Here is a 23,945-nt window from a genome sequence, read left to right as displayed (position 1 = left end):
CATTACCTTGACCTAAACATGAACTCAGCTTGACATAAACAAGGACATTCAGAGACCTAATGTATGACACAAACAAGCATAAAAATACCTAGAAATTATTAAAGTATTCTATTAGGCAAACCATAGGGCTGATAGTGTAGTCACCATGACATGACCTTCACCTATGACCTTCATGACTTAAATTTGACATGAGTATGGTCACTCAGATAAGTACAGTTCGGCAGAAATTACAGTGAGAAAAATCGAATCTCAAGTAACTGAAAATTTTAAAGAACTCCATTCGGCAAACCATTAGGCTGATACAGTCGTCATCTCGACATGATCTTGACCTATCCATGGCCTCAAACTGACATTAATATGGTCACCGAGATGCATACGGTTTGGCAGATATATGGGTCAGAATATCTTAAACTCAAATTACCTTGAAATACTTAAAGGCCTCTATTCGGCAAACTATAGGGTTGATACTGGCCTTGACCTACAAGTGACCACAAAATAACAAGAGTACGGCCATCCAGATACATATAGATCAGCAGAAAAAAGCATGAGAATTATTGAACCCCAAAATTTGTTAAACAATTTAAATTCCTCCATCAGGCAAACCACTGGGCTGATATTGTCTTGATATGACAACAATCTATCCGTGGCTTCATATCGACGTAACTAAGGTCTCTCAGAAAGAAAGACTTCGCCAGAAATATGCGTAAGAAAAATTGAACCACAAAATTTGTTAAAAAATTTAAATTCCTCCATCAGGCAAACCACTGGGCTGATATTGTCTTGATATGACAACAATCTATCCGTGGCTTCATATCGACGTAACTAAGGTCACTCAGAAAGAAAGACTTCGCCAGAAATATGCGTAAGAAAAATTGAACCACAAATGACCTTGAAACTTTAACGTCCTCTCATAGGCAAACCACTTGGCTGATATTGTCCTGATGTTCATATCACATCAACCTATCCGTAGCCTAATATCGACATGACTATGATCACACAGACACCTATAGTTCCTCGGAAATAAGCGCGAGAAAATGTGAACTTAAAAATACTTTGAAAACTCTAAGGGCCTCTATTCGGCAAACTGAAGAACTGATATGGTCGTCACCTTGGCATGACCTTCACCTCTCCGTCACCTCAAATTGTCATAAGTATGGTGTCTGAGATACAGACAGATTGCCTGAAATAAGCGTTACAAAAAATGACCTTCAAAAGACATTGACAACTTTAAAAGCCACTCTGCGGCAAACCATTCGACAGATATTGTCGTGATCTTCACATGACCTTCGCACAAACGTGACATCAAAGTGACATGAATATGGTCATTCACAAACTTTGCGTTCTTCAGATATAAGCTTGAAAAAAGAGACCTTGACCTCTCCGTTACCTCAACTTGTAATAAGTATGGTCACTGAGATACACACGTGTCGCCTGAAGTAAGGATTGGAAAGAATGACCTTGACAACTTTAAACGCCTTGTGAAGGAAACTTAGAAATGACATAGAAATTTCAATTTCCACTAGCCTGCATTCCATTGCACTGACGTCGGCATCAAAATGTGACGAATATGATCTAGCCCAACACTACCTACTCCTATAACGACTTACATCCAATATAAATCACAAATAAATATGTGTAAAATAAAGTTTGTCCCACTATACGCCATGTAGGCGTTTGGGGTGAGTGGTCAGCATCACGCCCCGGTCGGCTTTACCCCCGGGGAAAGGACCCCGGTACCCATTGTAGAGGAGGCTAGGTGGGCCCCAGAGCCGGTCTGGACGCAGAGGCTAGAGGAAAAATCCTCTGCCCCCGTCAGGGATCGAACCCCGGCCGTCCAGCCAGTAGCTAGTCGCTATACTGACTGAGCTATCCCGGCTCATAATAAATATGTGTACATGAAAAAATTATAACATATCGTAGTCAAGAAAAAGCACTTAGCTAATGTATAAACACTGTTGGCACTTACATACGTTGTATAGTCTATGTCCAGCCTATTTCATACTCCCTGATTTAATCACTCTAACTGCACGGAAATATTCACCCTATCAATATTATAATCACTATCATGAGATTAAGTTATGTGCTCAATTCGTGAACCCGTAACAAATGCGAGGTGTGACATTCTGCTTGTAGTGTTGACAGCAAAGAGACGACCGGAGACATTGCAACATCCCTCGTCTTTCTCCACGCCCTTGAACATTTGCCACCTGATTACTCCAAGTTGCTACACTTTACCACACGGCTGAAGGGAAATTACGTGTGAGGACGCATAGGGATGCAGCCCTTGATTAAACAACATCCCCTGTTGTCACGAACATCTATATCGTTCCTGGGAGGAACTGTTTCACATCGACTATCGATTTACTAATTACTCAGAACCTGGGAATAACCTACGGGTAATTAATATTACCTATGAAAGCTGATAGTTGCGTCAATGTACTTTCTAAATGCGTTGTTTGCGATTGCATACTGTAACTGATTCGCCTTAACGTTTATTCTTCTTCTTCTTCTTTTTCTTCTTCTTCTTCTTCTTCTATGGCTCTCCGGTCCGTATTCGGTCCTTGGCCTCCTCAATTCTCCTCTTCCATTCGGTCCTCTGTTAGGTCCGTTTGTCCGAGGCTTTGATTGAGGTTTCGAAACATCTTCCTTTTTACAGTGCAAGGTTGTTAGCCTTGCGACCAACCCCCAACCTGGAGGACCAGGGTATAACTGTCTTAGTCTGACCTCTCCCCCTTGACCAATCTGGCTAGGGAGGCCCTACCAGTAGCTATGCTACCGCCCGCATAGCCCTTAACGTTTATTGCTAATATATATTATCGCGGGACAACTGAAATTTGCGTCTTATTAATATAATTACAAGTGTAATGCCATTTATTTAAACCTTATATATGATATGTTGTCACATACTGAACACCTTTGCTTTGACTAAGTTGCTTATTCACATTTTGGCTTAAGTTACGTATCTTACCACCATTCATACGATGCAGTATTTAAATCTTGAATATTATATAACAATGTGCTGTTGCAACATTGATTTTCCTCTTGTATTTAAGGTTGCTCAGGCAGTAAGACGCTAGTTTGTCACTACGGAGACTTGTGTTCAATCCCGTGTGACTTCAAGAGAGTCGTGGTGGAAAAAGTGGTGCTGGAGGTTATTTTCTGATTTCTTCAGTTTTCTCCTTCTAATCATTTTTCCAGCACGGCTCCACACTCATCTATCACCCCTCCCCTGACCAAGCAGCACACAATCATTCCCTCCGACCTAAGCCGAAGGCTTCATCTCTGGTCAGTCACAAGGCTAGTCTCGGAGTAAAGGCAATAATTTAGTTCTTATATTATCGATAAATCAACTTCCAGGTGACATAATCATATATTTTGTTTAAGAGAAAAACACTATACAAAATGTCAGTAGTTATGTTGCAAATACACCCATAAAAACAATTAAGGGGTCAGGTTTTCAAATGGTCGTAAATTTCCTTGGGCTTTGTCAAATTTATAAAAATGTGGGTAGTTTAGAAAATAGACCTTTATTTAAACAAAAACAGGCCTCTTTGTAACAGCAAACACAAGTGAGGTATTGTTACACTGAACAGTTTTGAACTAATAACAAAAAAAAAAAAAAAAAAAAAGAATGAAAGTTTTATTTGCATCAAGTTTTTGTGACACAATTTCAAGCTTTTTTTGCGCTTAGTAGGCGGTTGGACCCCCTTCAACTCGAAGGACATCTGTACAGCGTTGAGGCAAGCCTCCGGATGTCGATTTGGGGAATTTGCGCCCATTACTCCAAAAATGCATCTTCCAGGTCCCGCAGTGTGGTAGGTGCGTTCTGACGGTCTCTGACGCTTCGTCCCACACATGCTCAATAGGGTTCATGTCTGGGCTGCGAGCTGGCCGTGGTAAAATGGCGATGTTGTGCTCTTGGAGTTACTCCCCGACGATTCCTGCAACGTGAGGGCGGGCGCTGTCATGCATTAGGAGAAAGTTTTCTCCAAATGCCAATGCACGAGGACGCACGAGGTTCCAGCACCTCGTGAATGTAACGCCGCGCAGTCATAGAGCCGTTTCTGATGACGACGAGGTCGGCTTTGTCGTCAATCGAAATAGTGGCCCACACCATTATGGAGCCACCACCAAAACTGACATTTTCCTGGACTGTGACTGGTAGAAAACGCTCTCCTGGCCGTCGCCAAACTCGGACGCGTCAATTGTTGTCCTGCAGCATAAATTTAGACTCGTCGGTGAAAAGGACATTGCGCCAATGACGCAGTTGCCAATGTTGATATTCTTGGGCGAACTTTTCGCGCTCGTTTATGCTCCCTCGTCAATCGGGGCACTCTAGCGGGACGCCTGGACCTCAGATCCACCTCTCGAAGACGGTTTCTCACTGTTTGGTCAGACACTTGTCGAACTGTAGCTCAGGAAAGGTCATTTTGCAAGGCCCGTGCAGTATCTCTGCGGTGCCTCAAGGCTTGTAGACGCAGAAAACGATCATCCCTAGCAGTTGTTGCCCTGTAACGACCCTGTCCTCGACGTCGAATGACCCTTCCAGTGTCTTGGTATCGGCGGCTTAGTTGCCATATCACGGATTGAACCACACCGAGCTGTCCGGCAACATGCCGTTGTGTTCGGCCCTCTTGCAGAAGCGTGACAGCCTGTGTTGCTTCTATAGCTGTCAAATGCCTCCTTACACCTTGCCGAACTTGCATATTGCGCTGCATAACGACAGTATTCCTGTATCGTCAATAACAAACAAAGGCACTGCTCTCCTTCATTCCTGTTTTCACTACCTTTGCTTTCGTAGGCTTCTCTCCCTGAAATAACCAACTGTATCTAATCCCACCTTTCACAATTGCACTCGTATCAGCATTGTTTACGACCCTGCAGAGTGAGCTGATTTCAGATTTAGTCCAAGAAACTTTCCAACCATTTGAAAACTTGACCCCTTAATTGTTTTGAGGAGTGTACAAATGCATCGTTACACAACTAATTTGTACTACTTAAAGGGTCGTAAATCATATTTAGTTATTTTACGTTACGTATTCACCATACAGAAAATGTTTAAAATAAAAACTGTAGAACAGAGGAGTAAAATTCAGTGTCAGGGTCGTTTAAAAAAGAGGTGCCTGTTCCGGAGGTCCGCTAATTACGACGATACTTCACTCCATAAGGTTGTCAAGTTAATCATTTAAAACCCAGTGGTAGTGGTAACTATATACCATATGATTTGCCAATCAATGACAAGACACTCTGCACAAACTGAGTGCGTTTATGGGCCTCGTATGGTTTTTAAAATAAATAGCAAATACTTCCCTAAATGTCATTAACTTTTTGACCTTTGTAATGGAGACGCTTTGTGCTTTGTATGAGGTACGAGGTAAATTCCTAAAACTTATTTACATGAGCATCGGCTTTAAAGGGTTAATCAGGCAGATGGATGTATAACATAACAAATATGCTAAACTTTCTCGTTAAACATTAAAATGTTTAAAACATCTTCGTCGAATATAATAAGGATGTTCTCACGTTATCTGGCACGAAGACATTCCCAAGTTTCGTCGCGTCAAGTATGAGACCATATGAAGAATCCAATCCACGTTAAACAACATTTTCTTTCTGGCCGTCTATAAAGACACTACCACCTATTCCCTGTCTTCAGAGCGGCTTCCTTTCGCAGCCATCGTGTCATCGTGGGCTCTAGATGAAGCGAGAACACTTTACCAATCTAATATACTTTTATTCGTATCCAGTACACACCATTCAGCATGGTGTGCATTGGTGGTTAGCAGGATTCACGACCCATCAGTACGTGGGTTCGACCGGGACCGCGACATTTAACGCTCCTGCTGTGACCGCCTTTTCGCGAGATGATGATGATGAAAGTGGAGTAATTGTTGGGATGCCACGGAGAAACCCCGGAGGAAAACTCCGTGATGCCTGGACCACGGCCTTGCCCAACACAAGTTGTAAATCTGAGCACAGCCGGGAATCGAAACCGGGACTCCAGTATTATAAGCCCAGCGAATATACGTTAATTACAGACAATATGAGTTTTCTTCAGAATTTGGAAAGATCCTCTCACCTACTGCGCGGTCTTAAAGGTATATCCTCTCGGTGTTAATCATGAATTCTAAGTTTAAACAAAACATATATTAACATTAGGAAAAGGAGTACCCTAAAGAAACCATAAAGGCCCATCTGTGCTACGTTATAAAGTATAAGCATGTTCCTACCTTCTCCCTCAGCATGTCCCTGACACGTCCTGCTTGGTGTCTGAACCGATGTAACTCCAGCTGCAGCTCCAAACACCTCTCTTGCCAGTTGATACCTCCAGAAGCTGTTGCGAGGTCTTCGCCCCAGTGATCATACTGAGGCGGCAGCGCCGGCGAAGGGTCAACGTCCATCAGATCAATCAGGTATGAAGGCGACGCGGAAGAACAGAGCGGTGTTCCCACAGAAGTGGAGGCGGCATGAGGACGGGGAGGCGGTGGCGGCGGTGGGGAGGAATTGCCAGCTTGAAGATGAAGGCGAGACCGCCGAGGAAGAAGTCGGGGGCTTGCAGGGGCGGACGGAGGCGGTGTAGAGCACGTGAACTCTGACATTCGGGACAGCGGGTCGAAAAGTTGAGAAAGGCGGCGAGCTGGGCTGCCGCGGAACTGCTGTTGATCTTCGCCCATCGTGTTAAATGAAAAACCTTAACGAGTATCGAAACAGTTCATCATAAAGAGTCCTGGATAGAAGCACAACACAACTCCCGTCATCATTCTGGCCATTACAGTTCTCCAGACATTGCACTGGGGAACACAACGTTGTTTCTGAATACCAATCACCGTTGGAAGTGTTTCTTTACCTCGCTAAATAAAGGATCGCGTGCAAAGGTCACTTGAGTTATGTTCATAAGCACACGCGACGCTACTACGGTTAAAACTGGATAAATGGTAACACTAATCACTGTTCTATGGCGATGGAAATACTCGCCAAACACGTACCCTGAGACTCGTAGGAGTACCCAGTAGGAAGGTTAACGCCGTCAATCTTCGCGCCCAAAGATATACATAAATTAATTTTACTTAAAGTGCTGTATGCCATATACATTTAACATTTCTTTCACTAAAGCCAATAAATTGTATAAAATCTAACAGTAATAATTTCAACAAACTTATTTTCGAAACAACGTAGTAAAATTTAATTTTAAAAAAATAAATAAAACTCGTAGGGCGGAAGATGCCTGCAACAGGCACGACACAGTGGACGGCTCAGGCACTACCAAACTGGGTCGGCAGCAACCTGTAACACATATAAATCTACCATAAGAACTAAAACACAAAACAGGCGTTATATAAGGTCTACTGCAATTTGGTATTTTACTACTTGTTAGAAGACATCACATTTCCAAGCATTATTATTCACATCACTACTACTTTAATTTTAGTTTTCTAACAAAATATTTCTTTTTGTAAAATACTGTGAATTCGACCCCAATCAACAAGCTGAAGAAAGCCCAGCACTAATCGACTGTCCGTGACTGAATTTTCAATAGACCTACAAAGACTGTGTAACTCCTCTCTTCACAGAAGTCAGATATCGGAATGAAATACAATTAACTATTTCAAGCATAGTAGTAACCATGTGCACACCTGTTTTAAGAAGACACTTCTTCCCCCATGAGGTGTAATTATCGGCTTCATATAATTATCAGTGTAAACAGCAATTACTTCCTTCAACAGAACTGACAAATTCATCCTTGTAATGATCATGGGCTGTGCTTTCTTTTAGGTTAAGGGCTAAATGTTTAAGCTTCGGCTTCAAAGGCTTAATCATAAAAAGTATATTATTAAAAAAATGATGCAGTGTATGCAAGAGCAAGGACGCTGTGACTCAAGAAAAATAGGGGAGGTATTTTAACCGATTTCGTACCTGTATCACGACACATTTTTCAGTAACATCTCCCACACATTGATCTGCAGGTAACACTTACTTTTTATGCTTTATTTAAAAGCTATGTAGTAGCTCACACTACAAAGCGCAATTGATAAGATAATTAGTTAATAATGCACTGGAACTATAGGAAAAGCGGGCATGGCCTAATTTATGGTACTACCCCGGTATTTGCCTCGTGGGACTGAGACCAACTACGAAAAGCTAAGTGAAGCCAGTCCTGAGAGACAATACTCTACTATGATTCTAGCTCACATAAAATATGAACTTGACGAAAATTCATATCAGAAGAAAATACCAATGAATGTCTGTAACGAAAGATAATTCTCAGTTCCAGATATGACATTTTAAAATGTGAAATCAATCCTAATGCGGAGAGTAGCACATCCTCGATTCATGTCATTGTTTTGTTGTGTCTTATTGTTTTTGTTGTGTCTTAAGTCTTCTTGTCTTACTGTTTTGTTGTGTCTCATTGTTTTGTTGTGTCTTATTGTTTTTGTTGTGTCTTATGTCTTTTTGTCTTACTGTTTTGTTGTGTCTCATTGTTCTCTTGTTTCTTATTGTTTTTGTTGTCTCATGTTTTTTGTGTCTTATTGTTTTGTTCTGTCTCATTGTTCTGTTGTGTCTTATTGTTTTGTGTCTTATTGTAGGACCACTGCCACCGGGTAAAAACCCATTTGCAGTCAAATAAATAATAATAATTTTTTTTTGAAAAATGTCAAAACGCTAAACGCCATCACACCTCTTTATTCTGGACTATAATTGACTCTTCAGGAAGATGAGATAGGTAGGGAAAGTGGCACACATGTATATATCATAAATATATCTACATTTTATTAGTTAAACCTGAAAGAAAGCTACTACAACTACTTCGAAGATGCAGTGTTTTAAAGAAACCTGGTGTTAGAATGTAGACTGAATTCATCTGGCTCGGAACAGAGAACTATTTCATATGAGTGATATTTTCGGATTTAGCTATAACCCGAAACACGTACAACTATGGTCCTTTCAGTTCTGTTTTGAAGTCTCTCATCGGCAATAACAGATAGCAATCTATTTTCAGCAGCAATTTCGAAACAATCCTCAAGGCGACCGAGGAGGAATAGAACTGACAAGGTGCTCAACACATCCAGTTGTTTCCAACACAAAATCATAAAGCCTATACAAATCCGGCTAAATAAAATAAAGAGCAAATATGGAAAAGTTCAATTCCATGTCCATTCTTTCCTATTTTTGTACATTCGCTTGGTTTCCACTTTCATTTTAGCCTACTGCAGATAAAAACCTACACTGCAGTTACAAATTAGACCTTCATTTCGAAGAGTTGGCCTATACACCATACCTATATGATTCAGATATATATATAATTGACCTTTCCAGACATGTATTTTATACTACGCAGCCCCTTTCATGTGCAGGACCATTTATTTACAAAGTTCAAACTGAGCTTGTGGTATATCAACTTGGGCTTAAATGAGCTAACATGATCAGGAAAAGTTTGAGTCGCAAGATATTGTGAATATAATAGTAAACAGTTACGTTCAATACATTCTTCAGCTAGCCGACGGATCAATAGCTTCTCAAAAACTCTGTTCCACGGAGTTAGTCAATAATCAAAAACACCGTAATTCTGACCGTCCATACTAAATCTCGCAAAAATCTGTTAGGTTGTCGATTTGGAAAAGAAACCTTGTCGGTAGTCGAGCATAGACTTCCGGCTGCATACATGTACACTTGAAACAACTATCGCATAATAAAAGATAAATTTACAAATACAATTACGGCTCCAAAGAAGACTGGTATTGTTTTGGGAAGTAGAGTTACATGTCCATATTTCAGTTGCATCAGATTTTATATAAATAATAAAAAGTTAAACCGATTACAGCCGTCATAGACATCCATCGACCTCTAAATGAAGAAATCAATGCATGTTATTGGCGCATTAATTAAACCATGTATGTAATTCATATTTGAAGTAACCAGAACAATGCACACAGAAGTCACAATTTAATTATACAGACTGAAGCAATACAACAGCCTGATGGTCGATATTTCCCAAAAGCAAACATTTTGAGTACAATTCTTCTCAGTACACTAAAAATCCTACCATAACACACTCAGTACACATAATTCATCAAACCGCGTACAGACAGAAAAAAATAATCGAGTCAAACCAAACTCAATTAGAGGACCGAGCTGCTGACGTCTGTCGTATCGAGGGTTCGTGTGCTACTCATGAAGTATTCCAAACCTATAATTACGACCTCTCACCAGGGGTGTCTGAATACACTCAAGAGAGCTGGGTGTGACATCCACGTCCTCATCCATGGCAGAGCAGCGTCATTTCCATGCCGCTTAAAATTATTTATTCAACTAGCGAACAGTACACACTACCACCAAGTGAATCAAGTATTACGGAAAGTCTGAAGTTTTCTGACGATGGTACGATGCAGTGATTTTTTTTTTACTTTGTCCATCGCCTAGGTATTATTAAAATCACAATGTTTCAAAGGTTAGTCAACCAGGGACCCAACAAATTAGGCTTTTACCTTCCTGTCACCTGAAGACGAAAGTAGAACCAACTTCCGAAACGCTGTGGTTCCAGTAACACCTAGACCAGTGGTATTCAACCTTTTTTGTTCGCGTACCCCCAGATATAATTTCTCTTCAACTTTGTACCCCCAAAGTTGTTGGTGTATAATTCAAGTTATACATAGTATATAATCTACATCTAAAATAAATTACATTACTGATTATTCAGTGTTTATCATAAAGTAATAATATTTTTTTTAAATTTCACGTACCCCCAAGATGTCTTCGCGTACCCCAGGTTGAATACCACTGACCTAGACGACAGATAAAAATAAAATAAAACATTTTAACACAAAATGTTTCAGGATTCCGTCACTCGCATTATGAATTTTAAAGTTCCGAAGGATTGAACCTTATTCTTTACTAAAACAAGTAAAGGGTTAAGTTATTATACCTAAGAACTTCACCGCAAATACACATGAAAGAACGGTGGCATGATTCCATTTATTTCTAATCTCGGCACTAGATGGCAGTGAGCTTCTGGCTCTGGCCACTATATCTCCAGTGCTCAGTGGATTAGAAACCTGACAGGCCCCACAGCTAGCCTCAATGCGGTGGCGAAGAGAAACATTCTTGTCCCTGCTAGGAATCGAACCCCAAGGGTCTAAACATTCTCAAAGACCACTTTCCTGATATCCATATCAAAGTAAAATTGTTTCTTCCATTTATAATACAAATGTACACGTTGTAACGAAGTAACTTATATTCCGACAAACGTTTTAAGAGTTAAAAATACGTAACAATCATACAAGAGGGCAAGGAGGGAGAGGATATTCGTGGCTTACAGGGGATTCTATTTGAGCTTGGCATAATTAACTATTCAGTCACGGCACACAAATTACATTTGTCCATGCGATTTGTACAGTCAACAAAGTTTAAAACATTCGGAACTGTGCCGTGTTCTGTCAATAACACACTCGGTGATATTAGATGAGTAATATCGTGCGGGGCTTCTCAACGTTTCATCGATGGCTCCAGACTAAAATATAATTCGATAGCCTATCTCATGTGCAACAATAAAACTGTTTGCATATGCATGAACGAATAAAAATTGTTCATCATGTCTCGTTATGCGTTTAATGTCTTCTTTCAGCCCTTTACACAATAAGTCCCATTTCTGGTAATATGCAATATACTACATAATAAATTAAACACAAACTATTAACAGCACTTTAAGTGTAACAAATAACAAGAAAGGCAGACAAATATAATAATATGTAACATGCCTAAGTATCAACAGCACACCCGATTAGATTGCAGACAGGTCTCAACAAAATATCACCACTGTTATAGACTATTGTTTAATGTATACATCGCAATCAACAAGATGGATCACACTGGTTGAGAAACGATTATAACGGAATGATTAATATTCCATTTTTGTTTTGTACTCATAAGTAGCGAGGATAATATTTGAACCTAATAGACAGAACGTACCAGGCGGATGGAGAAAAATGACGAATGATTTGAGGTTTTCACAGCGGTAAGTATGAAGATTTCTGTCTTCTGGGTTGTTGCGCTGTGTAGTCTGGTAGTATGACCTCTGAAACATCTACCAGACTACACAGCGCAACAACCCAGAGGACAGAAATCTTCACAATTTATACTGTTCACTAAATGCGAAAGAATTTGTCTCTCCCTGTGTCTGTACAGTTCTCGGAAAACTTCGGACGCTTCCTAATTTGAGGTTTCGGAATAGTTTTTTCGACAGTTGGCAGGACTCCTTGGATGAGGGGTCGTCGCAAGGTCACGACAAAATCATTAGCGTCATGATTTAAAAGAGGATGAGATATGCGAAACATGTAACACGCACTGGGAGATCATAAATAACAACAAATTTTAGTCGGAAAATCTGAAGAGACCTGGACTTAGATGTGAGGATAATATGCATCTTATAATTGGATGTGAGGGAGTGGATTAAATTAGCTGGCTCAGGATAGGAATCACTGGTTGGCTCTTAACACGGAAGGCGTAATAAATCTTTGGTTGCCACAGAAGGTACCGAATTTCTTGACCAACTGAGATACTATCACATTTTCAAGAAAGAATTTGCTTCATCGACTTACCACGTTAGTAATTCATAAAAGAAGTTAATTGATCTGGAACACTGACACGTGCTTTTGGGGAAGGCAGCACAAAAACTACGCCGAGACCCGTCACGTTTTGCTGTGATGCACTCTCCGTCACTGAGAAACTTCTGATTTACATAACGCATGTTTTCGCACCAAATTCCCGCACGAGACGTTCGCGTTGTCCTGTTGTCGACGCATCCATCATCCGGAACGGATTACAGCGCTCGCATTTGTACATTTGTTAAAAGTCACACTCAAATCTGTCACTGTCGCCATTCATATCGGTGTTACCACAGGTGTGTGCATACGTAATCTGCAAACAGTGGTAGGAGTTCAATAAAATATTTTATTTAAAATAGTCTTATCGCCGTGATTTAATGGGGCAATATTTCAAAACGGCATGTTTTGTTTACATTATGTATTCAAAGCCATTATTTTCTTTCTGCAACTGTGTTACGCAGAAGATTATTAGGCTCTTCATCAAGGGTCTAAACCAAGGATGTCTTCCTGAGACGTACCACTTTTATCAGAAATTAAAACACAGCATACCATAAGTACCGGAATTTTTTTCTAAAATTATATTTTGTTTTACATGCAGTACATATTTATATGTGAGCCGGCGTAGCTCAGTCGGTATAGTGACTGGCTACGGACTAGGCGACCGGGATGCGATCCCCGACGGGGGGCAGAGGATTTTTCCTCTAGCCTCTGCGTCCAGACCGGCTCTGGGGCCCACTCAGCCTCATATCCAATGGGTACCGGGGTCCTTTCCCGGGGGTAAAGCACGGCCGGGGCGTGATGCTGACCACTTACCCCCATCTAGTGCCGAGGTCATGAATGAGTAGGAGCTATACTTCCTCTCCCCCCAAGCGCCTACATGGCTCATAGTGGGACAGCTTAGCTTTACTTTACTTTACATATTTATACAGCTAATGTTTACCTGCCTAAGCAAAAACTGTATATTTCCCGCGTTACTGTAACTTTAAAATTCACCGTCAAATTTCACATAATTTCAAACTAATTATTTTCAAACCTCCTATTTGTAAAGAACTTCAAGTATCAGCGTACACTGTTCGAAACCTAACCACAAGAAATTACACACAATTCCTGGCACAGTTGTAAATGAAACCAATATCAAAACTCATTAAATCGTACACGAGGCTGCCGGAGTTCATAATGAATATAGGCTAACAGAGAGAGCTGTGTACCAGACTGAACTGTAGAGATTAAGTTCCATTTCAAAATGTATTCTCCAGTTGATATTCTATAATTCCCACTTCCGTTTGCAATGAAGTGGGGATTAAAGATCTGAGGACAAGAATGTTGTGAAAACTTCAACGCCCAACACTGAAATTAAGTTGAGCAGAAATACTTGGGTGAAACTCGCAATCAAACTTATAATTACATTACAATTCAGTTATGTCACTGAATATACCCTAATACCTGTTAACCCACTCATAATGTAATCATGTCCATTTTAAATTGTTTTGGTCGTCTCAAAGAATTCGAATAAGTCCTAGGCCGTGTGTAACCACTGGAAACAACTAAAAAAATATGGGAGGATAATACTAAAACGAATCTTAGGGAAATAGTGTGGGTGGATATGGACTGAATATAACTCAGAATAGGGACCGGTGGCGGTTATAAACACGGTAATGAATCTTTGGATTCTATAAAAAGCGAGGAATTTCTTGACTAACTTCGCAAGGAGAACTCTGCTATATGAAAACATAAGAGATATAAAATATATTCTTGTTTCAGACAGGGACCAGCTCCTTTACTTGTAGGCCAAAACATTTCACAGCAAGTTATGTGTTATATACGACACAAATCACAAATCAGAAATTCCTGCTACGGACTCAATGTAAAATCTTCTGTTACTGAATTCTACACATTTTCAGTTTCATTTCTCTCTTTCTTTCCTCCGTAACCCGTTGAAGTACTCCGCGCATATTTTGTTGACAGTCGGACTTATTTCTTTCTGATTTGTAGCATAAATCCTCCTTCCCAGATAAATACCAGGAGGAACAGTATGGAACAAAAATATATGAAAAGAAAACATTAAACATCCGAGGAGATAATTTTTACTATTAATCAGTGTTTTACTTTACCATTTTCGCGTAATGTCCGTTTATGAGACATTTCTAAATTATTTATTCTAAATTCTTGGAATAAAATTAGGCGTCTTTTAATCCAGACTGAAGTCTTACACCGATGTGACAACAAAGGGAAAAATGATAAATGCGAACAAAATTTTGCTTACAGAACCAGAAGGGAGAACACCATTCCGAATACTTGGACACAGGTGGAAGGATAACATCGAAATGGATCATAAATAAGTAGGATACGACGGTGTGGACTAGTCTGTCCTGGTTCAGGACAGGGATCAATGGCGGGTTCTTGTGAAATGGTAATAAACCTTCGAGTTCCATAAAAGGCGAGAAATTTGACTACCAGAGAGGCCGTCAGTTTCTCAGGAATGACTCTGGTCCACGGAGTTAGTTGTATTAGGTCTAGCAACTACGTTTAAATATACATGAGAAATTGTCGGTCTGCGCTTAAGACATTGATTTTGCCAGATGTCAATGCACATACTTTTATTACACTGCATAGCAGAAACGTTTAACCGAAAAAATATAGATATTGCTTCTCCAATAAAATATATAAGGCCCCTACGCAAGCTAAATCGAACCACTCAATAGGGCTAGGGACCCTAAAATACATTGACACATTCGAGGCCAGATTATTTTGATCTAATCAGCCTATGGAATTCAGCGGAATGCGTTTTTCCATTTAAATCTTATGGGGATACCAAAGTTCCTATTTATTACGAAAGTCGCGTGACGTGAGTTATTACATTTGAATTTAGTATCCGAGTAGGCATCCCAAGGAAACTAATGTATTTGTAGTTTCTTGACACGATACTTGGAATATGTTTTCCTGCTAACATCCGCCTTTCTAAAGTATGTAACTCCATCTTGCACTACAAATAAGTAATGTTAAAATGGAAGCATTTCCTTCAGCCAGGGGTTCGGACGACAGACTGAGTGTTCCTGGCATCTAACAATACTCGTTACATCTACGGTCCCCTGCACCCTCCTTTTAATTAAAAAAAGTACTAAAGATTTCTCAGGGCCATTCTGAGTGACGACGTACAGTGGCAACTAAAAGTTAGCGACACATTACTCCGTTTCATTAACGCAAGGGGAAAAAAAGACAAGCAGGTGTAAGGACATAAATAGTGACAGCACCGAGGTATACATATTTCATGTGTTCTGTGCTAAAAAAAAAAGTATTACGTTGTTTAAAAACAATGTACATGTTATAAAAGCACGCGCGGATCGGGGTAGCCGTTTTACGGCGCACCCGAATTTAGGTTGCCAACACGCGGCAGCCGAGTTGTTAGCACTGCTGCTTCGTATTCAAGAGGTCTCAGATTTATATTTCAGCCTAGAGGCCGGCCATTATGACTGTAGTACGTGGCTTTCTTCAGTCACTCCAGGAAGATGTCGGTATAGTATCTTAAAATACATCACGGCCGCTTCCTTCCACAGGTTTACAATTCATTAGTTATCAATCACCCTACCATTAGACGCTCCATAGCCTTCTCTGAGATGCTGACAACAGAGTTAAATAAACCACAATAAATAAACCAGTACATTACAATTGTGGGTAGACTCCCGCTCAGGAATGCATGCATGTCTAACCACATTTTTCTCTTATGGTAGAGAACTTGCGATGCTCTGATCCTCCGTCAAAGAGGTCCTATCGCTTCTATGATCAAGTATTTTTATACAACTCAATAATAAATGATAAGATGAAACTAAGGCTCAAAAGGGGCGTAACTCCAAGAACAGAAAGAACAATGAAGGACACAGAAGCTTTTAATTTGGATATAAATGCAAGTATTCTCGTTACTGTTGGTTTAATATGCAAATGAGTGTAGCGTACATCTATTAAGTATCCCTACTTGCCACCCTCCTATTTTTAATCAAATCAAACTTCTTCAGAAGACGGGTTTGAGTTCCTGAGCTGATATGAATTTCATTATGCCAGAAGCATGCCGGTCAAACGTAATCTTTTGAAAATTACATAAAGCTACAGCGAGACGAGTCTATGTATTTCAAAATTATGTACGACCTGTAAACACTCGCATCTTCGCAGATCGATACATCGAAGGTATGTATGCTACATTTCAAAATCGGATAGCACTGCATTTAAATGACTTCCATTCATACATTTTCACATCAGTTTTCAAAATCTGCAAGGAGGAAGATGAGAAATGTATTCAAAACCTTAAACCCTCAAAACCAGAAGGGAGGGAAGAGGCCACTTCGGAGACCTACACGTGGGGGGGCAAGACAATCCCTCAAAGCTTACGTCCGCCTTTATAATACCTGATAAATTCAATCCGTACCTCAAAGAAAACACTTCACGTCTCCACGGCAAAGATCAATTAGTTAATGCAGTTTAGAGAAATTGTTTTTTTATTTTGAGAACCACACAAAACCAACAAATACGCTCTGTGGGCAACACGTAGTTATTTATTATTAAAGTAGGTGGTAAATAGTTCCCACTTAGCTTTAAAGGTTAAAATGTACCCTAGATGGGTGTGTGCAGATGTGGACTCACGGGATAAAATTGGGCCATGGTACAGCCCAATGGCAGACACCTGTGAATACGGTGTAACACCTTCGGGTTCCATGGGGAACGAAATTTATTGTCTAGCAGATTGACTGTGACCTCTTTATAAAAGAACATGTCCCCACAGAGACTGTTTAATAATTAGTTTACAAAGTCAGAAACGGAATCGAATCTCTACTTTTCAACCCCTATAGTTGCACTTCATTTAGGCAACTAAGAGCCTCTCATCGTGTCTGATGCTTGCACAAATCTATCTACTTACTCCTTCTCTGCTAAGGCTAAATGTTGGGTCAGAGAGCACAAGTTAGAGCCGTTATTCAGTGAGGATCATCGGGTCAGAGGTTAAACTGCAATAAATGGACGCTGGAGACAGTACAGGCGATAAGACAGAGCTCAACAAACTAAACCCCGCTCCTTGAGAGCGTGGACAAAAGTACTGTCTAGTACAGAAGCAAACGGATCCTTCTGAGACACGCTTTTGAATGTCAGATTTTATGTCTAATTATTAAGGGTATGGTCAATTTAAGCAGTTATATGTGAGGGAAAGAAAGACGTCGAATTTCTTAAACGATATCAATCTACAGAATCCTTATAAAGCCCCAGTTCTGTACTCAGTAACTGAATAACCCTGTACATACCCCACCTAAACCAAACTGCATGTTTTCTAGTATATGCACTTTAGTTCTTTCAAAACGCAAGATAATCCGTTTAAAAATCTAAAAGTATCAGAAACTTTTCAAACGTTACTGCAGGAGAAAGTCTTCAGACGCCGAGAACGATTTCCAAGCGTTTGTACGGCGCATCACGATCTGTACTTGAGTCGCTCTCGCTCCAACAGTCTCGTGCAATTTTCTTTTAAATCCTTGTCATAAAAGAAACGAAGTACAAGACGAATAGTTCTGACGGAGCTGAACTTTACTACACAAAAGGCGATGCGATTAGGGAAAATACGGAGAAAATAATTTTATAATAAATCCCAGCAACAGTGGAAGAAATCGAGATTCATTCGGAACTGAATTAAACAACGGGAGATGAGATTCAATTCAAACATTCACCACAGATGGGGAGGCTATGATATTCATAGGCCAGGGAATTTTATTTCATGTTTTAATTATAACTTCTAAATTATCAACAGACAAATCTTTGGCTTTCAATAGAAAAGCAGAGCAATGTCAGATATTCAAACTGGGAACAAAATATCTGCATAATTACATGTTTGTTTTTACTGTGGTATAAGACCTCTATACTCAAACGACTTGGACGTGAAGCTAGAAGTGTTCGATATTCGTGTGGTACTATTAATAGAACATCACCTGGAGAAATTAAAACACATTTATGAATTATGGCTATGCCCACGTCCTCAGAATGTATTAGCATGGGATACAATTTAATATTAACCACTGATGTACATAACACATTAACTTGGTTTATTTAAAATTGATGTTTCACTCAATAATGTTTTGTTTAAAAAGTTGATATCAGCGAATTACTAGGGATGAGGATTTGTCCGCGCTAACGATCCCCTCCAGCAGCAACCATTACCTCCTCTAACGAAGAAACACTCAATTAACCCCCGCCACTCATCAGGAAAGCACAACCATGCATAATAAATATCAATAGAAAAACGGGGTACTGAAAGTAATGAAATACTGGTGTCTCTTCGTTAATCAAATTCATAACGGCGTGGTTATCGTTGGCCGTTCACTTACTGCAGTCTTCCCCAGATGAAATACTTCCCTTTTTAAACGTTGCTGTAGGGTAAGCCATTTGCTATAAAACGAGCTAATATTCAGTAAACACTGTTACGACAACACTTCGTATTATGAATAAAACACCACAGTTAATTATCATTCAAAACACACACCAATATTCACACGAAAAAGAACATAAAATTTTTATAAGTAATCGGCAGGCCATGAAAATAGGGCAATAAAAATAACAATAATAAAATTAAAACCTGTATGAGCTGTATGATTTTCGATAGGTCTAATACTACTATTGAACAACGTACTCTCGCCAACGAGCTAGAACAGTTTAATAGTAAGAATACCTTGTTTGATGACCACTTCCAGAAATATTAAGGAACTTTTAAAACAAATACAGTCTGCCTCAAATGTGCATGACTTTATTCTTTCTTCGTTATCGGCACGAACTGTACACAGGTCCCACTTATTCCACTTCAACAAGGGTGCTTCTCCAATTTTAAGACTGGGCTTGGAATCAACCACCCGTCCCTCACGGCGAAATTTACACTATTCATAGCAGGACACAAAGGATCAATGCTCCTAATACTAATATCCGCCATTTGACGCCTTTGAGCCAGTTCTATCCACCGTCCGACCGCAAAACCTACTTTCCTAAACACACCATGGTAATATCTCCTTCGTACTTTAAGTTGGAATTTTCTAAGACGCTTCGCCACCAAAATCTTTCCTTGTTTCTCTCATATTAATCATCAACTATTCGGTTTAATTTTTAATTTATTTACGACCATATTCGAGAGACAAGTCAACAATAAATGAACAATAACAACAGTAATAATTATTATCAGGAGTTCGAGACGGTTGGCCTTTAGACTAACTGCTCCACGCGTCTTAGGAACCAACAACTGCTGAGTGTTACCACCAATCTTCCAATTAGCCAACCTGGTGTTTTAGCAACTCAACAATTCTGCTGGTCACAACACTATAAGACAGAGAGGTGCCATCTTGGGTATAAAGACAACAAAAGCGTTTGCACCGCTTTTCCATTAAACCGGCCAGCAAAGCTACTTAAACTACACTGTAGTCTCCAGGGAGCTTTCCCCACAAAACGTACGATGGCAGCGGACGAGTCGTTTAAAAACTGTCCCTTGCTCGCAAATCTCTACTGCTGCAATGTTTTTAAATCCTCCAGCGCTATATGTGAGTCTCCCTCCCTGCCTGTTGCCAGCAAGAGTAACAGTTACTTTTATTGCCCCCGATCCATTCTGCGCTGACACATGCGGAATATACATCGCTAAAGATTCTAATTCAGCGCCTTTGCGGGACGGTAAGCGAACTAAGCAACAACGGGCTTCTGTCTCTTATTTATAAATCTATTTCACATACGTGTAAAAACAGGGCATGCACAAATCTTTAGTTAAGATTTGAGGTTCTCACGACGGCGAATATGAAGACGACTGTCTTCTGTGATGTTACGCCGTGTAGTCTGGTCGATTTAGCGAAGTTTCGTATGCACTTACAGCTTGCATAATCAGAGCGATGAGCCACACCTCTCAAGCGTCGGTAAATCTCTGCCAGACTAGAAGGCGCTACAGTCATCTTCAAGATATAATTATCTCGATTATACGCATACTTAAATGCGGGATAAACTTCCTGAATTGCAAACTTCTGGCACAAAAAGATAAGAAAAACAGTTTTTGGTCCATTTGGAGACAGAATCATCTAACTCCATGGAGCAAAGTCCTATTCAGAAGCCAAGTAGTATGCTCAGTCAACAAATTCTCCACCTTCAATGGAACTCGAAGGTTCATTACCATATTCACAACAGCCAAGAGATATAATCATCTATAAATAAAGAATTAACATTACAGCGGCATAACCCGAAGATTCTACACTTCCAACGGACCTGAACACATCCACCTCCAAAGACCACAACTTACCTCCAGAAGATCAATCATAATTATTTCTATCATATCCTTCAACTGGTTTCCCAACAAAAATGTTCTATACACTCCCTGTTTCCCCCATCACAGTCATAAATATGGAATAATAAAATCAATTAAATTGTGCTTACAGGAAGTACAGAAGTTGCACAACATTACGTACGATATTTTAATAGGCGTGCTACACAGCTTATTAGCGTCTAATGTAAATATTCTGAAAACATCTTCTCGCATTTTTTTCAGATAAGATGCATTTATAATCGTGTGCCTACAGATTATAACAAGCAAACATTGACTGACGTCACTGGCAAGAGACAAATAATTAATCTTGAAGACTGAGACTCTTCAACTTCGTAGCTGTCTTAGTTAATTGCCTCTATTTCCATCACGACTGTTTCCCGATATCTTTGTCCGTCTAATGGCGATAATTCACGGAACGTTTTGGTTACGTCTGTGAACTTCGGTGCTGTGAGATTTTAAAAAAGCCTACATTTTTTCGATGTTGAAGACTGGCGTAATGGCGACGGTGCCAACACGTTGCGAATTTTTTGTTTAAATGATACTGAACCCTTTAAAAACGCTTAGAAGCGAAATATATTGCGAGATATAATAATACTTGGAAAAATAAAACGAAAATGATCGAGGAGTCACAATTCGCTCATTTCTTCCTTATTAATTCTTCTCACATCCCCCTATAAATACAAACGGCTGGCTACCACTTCTGAAATTAAAACACTTCATCCAACGTATTACATTTTTCTCGCCTAAGATTTTGATAGAGTACATTAATTCCCAGATACATTTTTCTTTCTCCCTAACAAGTAAGACGCGAGGGATATATTTCTTTCGCTCTGAAAAAGAAATTGGAAATTAACCATCATGGAATAAAAAACAATAGAACGTTACAGCGCAGTGGATAATTAACACTCCCCATCTTCCAAAGAGAGAAAGCAGTAGGTGTGAAGGGATCGGAAAAAAGTAAAATTTACTGCAGCAAACAAAACATCGCAACCACGGCCTTCTCATTAACACACCGCACTCATTACAGCGACCGCCAGATGGTTCCACATAGAACAATACGCCAGGATACAATATTATATATGCTAGTTCCGTTCTCATAACACGTAACAGAAGCTAAAAAATTAATATGGGTAGAAAACTGTTACATTTACAAGCACATTCAACAATAAGTACAATACCGGTAATAAAATATAATAATGATTCTCTAAAGGTGTGTGACAACGGTTAATTCAATATAGGAACACCATGTTGCACACTATCGATTGTCTAGAGTATATTTGATATACACGACTACTACTAATATTAACACTAATTCAATTCGATTCATTTAAATTAATTGCGAACAGCATTATTGATATATTTCATCCCGTAGCAAATTTGAATAAGGGTTTTGTGGCCAAACTAACAGTAATATCTATTGTGTTATGTTACTTTCAATCCTCACAAACTATAGCAACAAAACTAAAACGTTCTTGTTTACATAATCCTTGTCACAGTCTACCCACTTAATACCAATTTCTTTATCCTTCTGTTCAACCCTCACACCACGAGGACGTATAGTGGTGTGCAAATAACATTTCACGTATTAATCTCGATACTAGGTGTCGCCACTTTACCACGAGAAAGAGCTGCCCGTAATCATTGAGTAGGAGACCAGATGGACCTCAGAGCCGGACTATAAGCGGTGGCGAAAACAACAAAATGTAATCACTCTAGAAGTAGGTTGAGAAGTGGGCTTACTAGTTGGAAAGTAAGTTTCTCGTAACACTGGAAGTGCATGTTACAGTAAAGCAACTTTCCAGAGTATCACCAGTCAGTTTTTCATCTGACATGAACAGAATCCACTCACCCCACTAGACACAGGTTTCAAATATTTTCATTTAAGAAAGTCTGTGAACACGAGGGTTGCGACTGGTATGGAGATCAATAAAGTGGAAGAGTCGACGCAGGCAAATTTCAAATTCCTCAGTTTACGATACCCTAGAACATATCAGCAACGTCGATCAATAGAAACAAGCTGCAAAACAGTAAGTCACAAGCTTTCTGGTAAATGTTTTTCATACCAAAAGCAAGTAAGAATACCTGCCTGCCTGTCTGCACCCGCGGCGGAGAGAACTGAAAACTAATCTGGAGTGGCGGAGTTTCGCACCCATCATGCACGAAAGGGCATTTAGAAAAACAACAATAACAAAAACGTGGTATTTTGTGAAATGTGGCTTCATTCCTTCATTCCAGATCACAGTCCGGGGCTACAGCACGAGTAAAAGCAAATATAAAAATTTACAGATTTCCTGGCAATTAACCTGATTCGGAGTTATTTTAAACAACGAACAAAGTAGCTTATGACGCATTTCATTTTAACAATATTTAAAAACTCAGTTCCCACCTCGAAAAAAACACAACGCGTCTCAATTTCAAGCATCAGATGCCTTATGCTAAGGTAATAATCGTTGTTTATTCTGAGAATCACACGGAACCCATAAATAGAGTCTGTGGGGAAAATTCTGAGTTATTTACTGTTAAAGAATGTGACAGACTTACATATACGCCAAGTTACTGTTAAGAATGACATACAGATTAATTTGCAGTGGTACGCAGACCTCAACGAAGTTATAACTTCTGCAGCCACAACACCAAGCATTTGCATGCAGCCTTTAAGACGCCGCGTGGATCATACAAAAAAAAAAGAACGCCGAGTTTTAAAACGTTAATATTAGATTTGTAAACACAGAACATTTCGCGGTGAAGGGTCGGTAGCATTACTCTCAACCCTCCAGATGGAAGACAATCCCCTGTCGGCTACCCTCGACTACTCGAAACTCCCTCGACATCTGAGGCCGTCGCCTTCATCCGCAACCTGACACTACGCCACGGCCTGGAGTGTGCAGTTTAATCACCCAAAGGGCTGATCGATAGCATTCAGTGCGATATGTGCTGAAGGGACTCCGAACGAGAAATCAATGCTGAGACAATAAAAACCTACCATGGCAACTTGATTCCACATCTTTCCCAATTCACAACCCCCCCCCCCCCAA

At 39.9% G+C, this 23,945-nt stretch overlaps 1 protein-coding gene across 5 annotated transcripts in view; it reads right to left on the bottom strand.

Annotated features, from left to right (window-relative positions):
- The window catches only part of LOC110831959 (uncharacterized protein CG43867), a 112,947-nt gene that overhangs the window by 70,730 nt on the left and 18,272 nt on the right, over window positions 1–23,945 (bottom strand). For 4 of the 5 annotated variants that reach the window (XM_022068507.2, XM_022068508.2, XM_022068509.2 and 1 more), the window contains one exon: window positions 6,231–7,284. In XM_022068507.2, the coding sequence (XP_021924199.1) occupies window positions 6,231–6,674 (444 nt within the window). In that variant the 5' untranslated portion in view covers window positions 6,675–7,284. Of the gene's footprint in view, window positions 1–6,230; window positions 7,285–12,593; window positions 12,913–23,945 lie in introns of all 5 variants that reach the window. The other variant, XM_022068504.2, reaches the window with a different exon arrangement.

Source organism: Zootermopsis nevadensis, unplaced genomic scaffold (assembly GCF_977971745.1).
Source record: "Zootermopsis nevadensis isolate Lab colony 2312 unplaced genomic scaffold, Znev_1.0 Znev_ptg000024l, whole genome shotgun sequence".
NCBI lineage: Eukaryota > Metazoa > Arthropoda > Insecta > Blattodea > Termopsidae > Zootermopsis > Zootermopsis nevadensis.
This window is presented reverse-complemented; position numbering and strand designations above follow the sequence as displayed.